The 8,300-nt window shown below is 34.5% G+C and overlaps 1 protein-coding gene across 1 annotated transcript; it reads left to right on the forward strand.

Moving 5' to 3' along the window:
• The first annotated feature begins 454 nt into the window (after positions 1 to 454).
• Positions 455 to 5,972, forward strand: LOC111904387 (histidine kinase 4). Its single transcript, XM_023900164.3, has 8 exons — positions 455 to 1,579; positions 2,144 to 2,380; positions 2,467 to 2,636; positions 2,721 to 3,178; positions 3,266 to 3,495; positions 3,595 to 3,693; positions 3,782 to 4,881; positions 5,397 to 5,972. Exons 1-8 carry the CDS (start codon positions 1,229 to 1,231, stop codon positions 5,647 to 5,649), a joined length of 2,898 nt encoding a protein of 965 aa, XP_023755932.1. The 5' UTR covers positions 455 to 1,228; the 3' UTR covers positions 5,650 to 5,972.
• The last annotated feature ends 2,328 nt before the right edge of the window (positions 5,973 to 8,300 follow it).

Consider the following 8,300-nt stretch of genomic DNA (forward strand, 5'->3'; position numbering starts at 1 on the left):
TAAAAAAATTAAATATAAAATTTTAACAATTTGAAAAGTTTGAATGTATAAGAAGAATAAGAAAATTATTGAATTATTAAAATTAACGAGACTTTAACGTATTGAATACATTACATATATAAACTATTTCTAATAAATACTTTACATATATATTATCTTACATATTAAATTTAGAATTTTAATTTAATAAATGGAAAATATAATAAAATGGCAAATAAAAAATAAAAAATTTAAAAATTTTAGAAAATATCATGTATCTAAATAAATGAGAAAAAGATATATAGTAAAACAAACTTCAGGATAATCGCCGTTGATTTTTGATTTATAGGATGATTTAATTTGCAAAAGGAAAAAGGAAAAATTGATTATTTGATGGCTGTTTTTATTGAAGGAAGAGGGAGAGGGGGGACAAGAGCGTATCTTGAAAAAATCCTGAAAATTCGATTCAGTTGCATTTATAAAGTAATATAGCCAAACATATCCTTCTTTTATTATTAATTTCTCCCTAATTTCCTATTCTTCCTCCATTATTAAACAACTCATGTTTATACCAAGTTAAACACACTTCATTCTATCCAAAATACAACTTGGCTTTCGTTGTTTTCCCCTCTTTTCTGTCTCTTGCTTTTGCTTTGCTGTTCAAAAATCTTCTAGTTTGGCTTCCATTGATATGCTTTCTTTCTTTATTCAAAATCACAAATAAAAACACAGTGAATGTGCTAATGTTTGTCTCCTTCCTTCACGCCTGTGTTTTTCTTTAATATAATTAAATTTAGGGTTTCCAGTTTTCACAACAACTTCGATTTTTTAATTCGATTCAAACCCAAAGTTCCTTTGGAATTTGAGCTTTCTGTGCATCTTTTTAGGGCTGCAAACACAGCCATGCTTGTTCCCTTTGAGATGAATTTTTAACCCTTTGGGAATTCTTTCAAAATACCCTTTTTGGTGTTTCTGTTCCTTCTTCTTTTTCTCTCTCTAACTCACTGTCACTGTGTGAAACTCTCTGATGAATTTCTTGTCTTTGATTATTATTCTTTAGTGGGTTTTCTGGGGTTGTGTGTTTTCTTGACTAAATTCACACAAAACAATGTCGCAATTATTTTGTTTTAGAAAAAACTTTATAATAAATTACTGAAAAAGTTATCTGTCCTTTGAAGAACAAAACTTTATATAAATCCTCATACCTTTCTTTCCAATTTTACCCTCATGTTTTCGATTCACTGAAAAAATGGGTTTGAAAATGCAAGGCCATGGCAATGGCCACCATCACTTGGTGGCTGTGAGTTTGAATGAACAGCAACTCGGAACCAAACGAAAGTACCGAACTTATTTTCCAAGAACAAATCAAGGAAAATACTTAGCATTATGGATTATTACTTTCGGTTTTGCAGCGATTTATGTTTATAGATGCATCGATGAAGGGCATCAAGAGAGAATTGAAGAAGGTTTAGTGAGTATGTGTGATCAAAGGGCAAGAATGTTGCAAGATCAGTTTAGTGTTAGTGTTAATCATGTTCATGCTCTTGCTGTTTTGGTTTCGACTTTTCATTATTACAAGAACCCTTCAGTAATTGATCAGGTTTGAATTTTTTTTCCCCCTTTATATTTGTGTATTATGCTCTGCATTTTCACCTTTTATGTTTTGTATGTGTGATTTGTTTTTTGTATTTTTTTTTTCTTCTCGCACATTTTTGGGCAATTCAAGAAACAGAGTTATGATTAGGTATTCTTGATTTTGGAAAAAATTAATTTCTGGGTTTTCTTGATTTTACCTTTTTCTTGATTTTGAACGAAATTAATTTCTGGGTATTCTTGATTTTACTCTTTTCTCGATTCAATTTGAAGAATAATAATCATAATTCTTGATTGTGTGTTTTTCCTAATTTATTGATCTTGTTTACTGTGTTTTTAGCTAAATTAATGTGCATTGTTACAGATCCAACGCGGCTAATTCTCTGTTTATAGCACTTGTTTTTCTTGAAACTTTTTAAATTCATGTCGAATTTGAAGGTGGAAAGTTAGTTCATTTGACTTCAAAAGTCAAAGGAAAATAGCGAACCTAATAAATAGTTAAATACTCAACTTGCCTTCATCTTCGATCAGAAATTTGAACCTAAATTCATGTCTTTGATGATGGATGCAGGAAACATTTGCGGAATATACAGCAAGAACAGCATTCGAGCGACCTCTATTAAGCGGTGTAGCGTATGCACAAAGGGTAATGAACTCCGAGAGAGAAGAATTCGAGAGTCAACATGGTGGGACAATAAGAACAATGGCGAATAAAGAACCTTCACCTCATCGTGACGAATATGCCCCCGTGATTTTCGCTCAACAAACTCTTTCGTATCTCAACTTGCTAGATATGATGTCCGGCGAGGTGAAAATTTCTCAATTTCTCAGTTTCATCAACTAATCCGATGAATTTTAAAAGCTTAAAACTGATAAACCCTAATTTGATCGCAGGAAGATCGAGAAAACATCTTGAGAGCTCGATCAACTGGAAAAGCAGTGCTCACAAGCCCTTTCAAACTCTTGGGTTCTCATCATCTCGGAGTCGTTTTAACCATTCCTGTTTACAAATCCAAACTCCCCCCAAATGCATCTGTTCGCGACCGAATTGAAGCTACAGCCGGGTACTAATTCTTCCTTATCCCATTATTCCATATCTCAGTTGTTAATTCGACGATGAGATTCAACGATTTTGTCTTTGAAAACAGATATCTCGGTGGAGCATTTGACGTGGAGTCTCTGGTTGAAAATCTCCTCGGACAACTCGCCGGAAACCAGGAAATCGTCGTGAAGGTATATGACGTCACCAACACGTCAGACCCTCTGATAATGTACGGACGTCAGACTGAAGAAGGTGACCAGTCACGTACACGTGTCAGTAAGCTAGACTTCGGTGATCCGTTTCGAAAGCACCAGATGACTTGCAGGTATCTTCATAAACCTCCGATCTCATGGACGGCGACCATCTCCGCCATTTTGGGTTACGTCATTGTTTTATTAGTCGGATACATGTTCTACACCGGCGCCATTCATATCGTTCAAGTTGAAGATGATTTTGATATCATGCAACAATTGAAAGTCCGAGCAGAAGCTGCCGATGTTGCTAAATCTCAGTTTCTCGCTACTGTTTCACACGAAATCAGAACCCCCATGAACGGAATCCTTGGTATGCGTCATTTTCGTTAATTTCCCCCCCTTTTTCTCTCCATCTTTTTGTTCGATTTTGTCTCTGATTTTCAATTGGGGTAAACAGGAATGCTTGCGTTACTTCTTGATACGGATTTAAGTTCAACCCAAAGGGATTACGCTCAAACGGCTCAAGCTTGTGGACGAGCTTTGATTACTTTGATCAACGAAGTTCTTGATAGAGCCAAAATCGAAGCTGGGAAATTAGAACTTGAAGCAGTTCCTTTTGATCTCCGATCAATTTTAGATGATGTTCTCTCGTTGTTCTCAGAAAAATCCCGCCATAAAGGAATCGAGGTAAAATTTCTTAAAAATTGATGATAAATTGATCTCAATTTCGTTTAATCAAAGTTATATCTGATTCTATTCTTCTTCATAACTTCTGGGAAATTGAAGCTCGCTGTTCTTGTATCCGATAAAGTTCCTCAAATTGTAATGGGGGATCCGGGAAGATTCAGACAAGTGATTACAAATCTCGTTGGGAATTCTGTTAAAGTAAGTAAATTTGGTGATTTTGATTTTGACTCGATTTATATAAAGAACGTTTTTCTTAAGTTCTTATAAGATGTAATTTTTTTGACAGTTTACTGAGCAAGGGCATATATTTGTTCAAGTTCATCTAGCTGAACATTCAAAAGCTGTTCTTGAATCAAAATCTGACACGTGTATGAATGGAAGATCTGATGGACAATTCAAAACATTAAGTGGTCGTGAAGCAGCAGATGATCGAAACACATGGGACAAATTCAAACACCTAATGTCCGATCAAGAATTCCCATTCCCACCTTCTCAAAACGTTTCTCTAATGGTTTCTGTTGAAGACACCGGAATCGGAATCCCATTACACGCACAAGACCTCGTTTTCATGCCATTCATGCAAGCCGACAGCTCCACATCTAGACACTACGGCGGAACCGGAATCGGATTAAGCATTTCCAAGTGTCTGGTGGAATTAATGGGCGGTCAAATAAACTTCATTTCACGCCCACAAGTCGGTAGCACGTTTTCCTTCACTTGTGTCCTAAAACGATGTGAAAAAACCACAATCACCGATCCAAAAAGACCAAATTATGATGATCTCCCAACTTCATTCAAAGGTTTAAAAGCCACCGTGGTGGACAACAAACCGGTTCGCGCCGCGGTCACTCGATACCATTTGAAGCGGTTAGGCGTGTCGGTCGACGTCGTTAGCAACATCGGAATCGCTGTTTCCGATTCCGATTCCGGTCGTCGGCCGGATATGATTCTAGTCGAGAAAGACGTGTGGTTGGCCAACGGGAACGTGACAAAGTCGCCGAAGATGATTCTTTTGGCGACGAATATCACCGGAATGGAATTCGATAAGGCGAAGAACGCGGGGTTTTCGGATACTTTGATTATGAAACCGTTGAGGGCGAGTATGGTGGCGGCGTGTTTGCAACAAGTTTTGGGAACTGGAAAGAAGGTGGAACAAGGGAAAGTAATGGCAAATGGATCGGTTTATTTGAGGGGTTTGCTTTGTGGGAAGAAGATTTTAGTGGTTGATGATAATCGAGTGAATCGGAGAGTTGCAGCGGGAGCACTTAAGAAATTCGGGGCGGAAGTTGAGTGTGCGGATAGCGGGAAATCGGCTCTTGATTTGCTTAAAATACCGCATGGTTTTGACGCGTGTTTTATGGATATTCAAATGCCGGAAATGGACGGGTACGCATAAATACAAAGACCTTTCCTATAATTCTTTAAAATAAAATTTTAATAAAATGTAAAAAAATTGAAATAGTGTAGCACCTATTATGGTGTTATACTATTAATCAAACACTAAAATATAGTGTTAAAAGTTTCATATTTAACTAAAACTAAAACACATAATTTGATTTTGGTTATAAATCATTGATCATAAAATTTATAAAATTTTTGTACTAAATGATACTAGTCAATTTGTTAAAACCTAAGAAATGTAAGAGTTGTTTTTGTAAACATCATAAAAGTTTGATAAAAGGGGAATATACCTAAAATAATTTTTTTGTTATTAAATATACCATAATGGGTTGAAGAGGATTTAGTGTTTACATTTATGTTAAGTTTTTGTCAAGGGTTGGAGATTATCTAAAACCAAATACTTTGTTATCCATTTATGTCATTAACCCTAACATGTGTACGACCAGATAAAACTGTGTCTAGCTTATGTGAGACTGACAGACTGTTTAACTAAATTACAGTTTTGAGGCTACACGGCGGATCCGATCGATGGAAAGTCAAGCAAACGAGCAACAAACAAGCGGTACAATCGACGGTTCAACCACGGAATGGCATTTGCCGATTCTAGCCATGACCGCTGATGTCATCCATGCGACATTTGAAGAGTGCCAAAAAAGCGGAATGGATGGATACGTATCAAAACCATTTCAAGAAGAAAATCTCTATCAAGCAGTTGCAAAATTTTTCGAATCAAAACCCACCAAAGAGAGTTAAAAACCTAAAAAATTGCCAGCAAATTTTGCATATTTGTTATATGCTGGCGTGTGGTGTCATGTGCATACCTATATGTACTACATTTGATGGTGTTTTGATGTGAACCGGTTAGTATAGTTTTGGTGAACCGGTTTTGTAACTTGTAACCCTAACAAAATATTCGGATCTAACTTTGATTTTTAGCTTCTTGACACGAGACAACACATACACTACTATCTCTATGTTGTGTTTGTATAGATGGGTTTTGGGAAGTGTGAGATTTGTTTGTATTGTTTTTGACTTGATATTCAGAAGCTATGACAAACACTTATTTGATGTTTGTATATTTTTGTGAAGATTGTACGAATGTTTATGCAGAAAGTACAACAGAGTAGGCTAACAAACGTGTGTACTTGAATTCAAACTTGTACCTTGAGGAGTAGGTGTGTTTGTACGTTTTTCTTAAATGAGAGAAACCCCAAGAAAAGTTCACGGAAACAGAAACAAACATGCAAAATATATCCAGACAATGAAATCAAATCGCTAGAAAACGTACTTGATAAGTTGATATATCATGTTACAACCAGGAAATTTGTAGTGTTTTAAGACAAATTGTCTTAGGGGTTGAGTGTTTTAATTTTTAAAAAGGTTTCAACTATGTCTCTTTTTTTTTTCATTCGAAATCTCATTATTTCATAACCAGTTAAAGCTACACTAAAGACGATTGATAAAGATTCTTAAATTCTAGACATTTTCTCTCGTGGGTTGTTTTACAATGCTGAATCTTGTGAATACAAGCTTTAAAGTTCCTGTTGTCAATATACTTCAAAATAAATAAATAAATAAATAAATAAAAATTCTTCAAGTGTCAAATCTTGACTTGATGCTGTGCTCCTTAATGTTTGAACCATATGGAGGAGGAACAGTATTCCTACTCTATACTTGATTGTACAAACACTATTGCTCTTTAAATGATCAGTATGCATGTGCAACAATATGGCGGTTTGACTGTTTTTCACTTTTCATATGTTCTTTTTGACATAAATTTGGGCTTCAAAGTTGAGAGTTACAACTTACAAGGGCTTGTGTTAAAAATGTAAATTGATTATTCCAAATTTTAGCATGGATAAGGTAAATGACTTTTTGGGTACTTTACACTTATAAGAAGATGAAATGTTACAAATTTAGTATGTAAATATTGAGGGTTTAATACAAAAATTAACATATGATTATGAAAATGTAGGGAAATGATATAACTATTATCTGTTTTCGGGAATGAGGACTGATTTTAAAATGGGACATTTCGGATTCTAATGATATAATATTCAATCTTTTGTTATTTGCATCAAACATCTATAAGAAAATCTTGCCACCCTTTAAATTTTACAAGTTTACTATTAGTATCATTTTTTTTTTCATTAAATGACATAATTTCTATTTGCTATGTTTTTTTTAACTTCTTGTTTGATTTTAGTAAAAGCAAATAGTATTCTTCGAATTTATGATTTGCACTTGAATTATCATTCATATTTTTTTATCTGCGATTCTTGGTAAAAAAAAAAAAAAAAAAAAAAAAAAAGTCCGAAATTCAAAATTTGAAAAACGTCCACATTTTTTGTTAGAAAATTTATATTTGATTTGAATCATTAGATAATAGTCTGAAAAACATGGATTTAGTACGAAACTTTAAATTTTGGATAGGACAGTCAATTTTAGAAAATGTATTAAAAGTTTGTTATAAGAGATAACTTCACATCTTTAATGGTTATCTTTTTATTATCCAAAATATTTATTTAATTGATAATAGAACCACATTTTATTGAAAGAGAGAAATTACAAAGTGTTCTTCATAGAAAAGATTTAAGAGCTAAAATCAAGAAAAAGAAGAATAAATACTAGCTAAGAACCAAACCCTCATGGGCTAAAAGCTAAAGAATCCATAAACATGTTGACTAATAATATATGTGCTAACATCCTCCCTCAAACTCACAATGCCACAACAATAATCATCAAGAGTTTGTCATACAAAAAACGAAACCGAGATGCCAATAAAACGTTCGTAAAAATATCTACAAGTTGCAAGGTTGATGAAACAAACCGAATTGATATGGTTCTGAGCAGTAAGTGATGACGGGTGAAGTGACAATCAATCTCAATGTGCTTCATCTGCTCATGGAAAACATAATTCTTCATAATTTGTATCACACTTTTGTTATTACAATACAAGTGAGTAGGTAAAGAAATGTTAGTCCCCATATCCGCAAGAAGCCACCATAACCAGATAATCTCATATGTATTCACAACCATAGCGTGATACTCAGCCTCCATGGGAGATCTAGAGACAACATCATGTTTCTTGCTATTCCATGAAATGAAAGACTCTCCAAGAAACACACAAAATGTGATGGTGGATTTACTATCATGATGATCGTCATCCCAATCAGCATCGCTATAGGCACTTAACTCAAGAGAAAACGTCGAGGGAAACAAGAGGACTGAACTGAGTGTCAGGAAGATATCTCAGAATACGGAATACAACTCCCCGATGAACAAAAGGTAGGAGTATTAACAAACTGACTGAAAACATGAACAATATGAGCAATATTCAGACGAGTAACTGTGAGATAAACCAAACTTCCCACAATAGTCTCGTAAAGATGCGATTCAGACAA

The sequence above is a fragment of the Lactuca sativa genome, chromosome 8 (assembly GCF_002870075.4).
Source record: "Lactuca sativa cultivar Salinas chromosome 8, Lsat_Salinas_v11, whole genome shotgun sequence".
Lineage (NCBI taxonomy): Eukaryota > Viridiplantae > Streptophyta > Magnoliopsida > Asterales > Asteraceae > Lactuca > Lactuca sativa.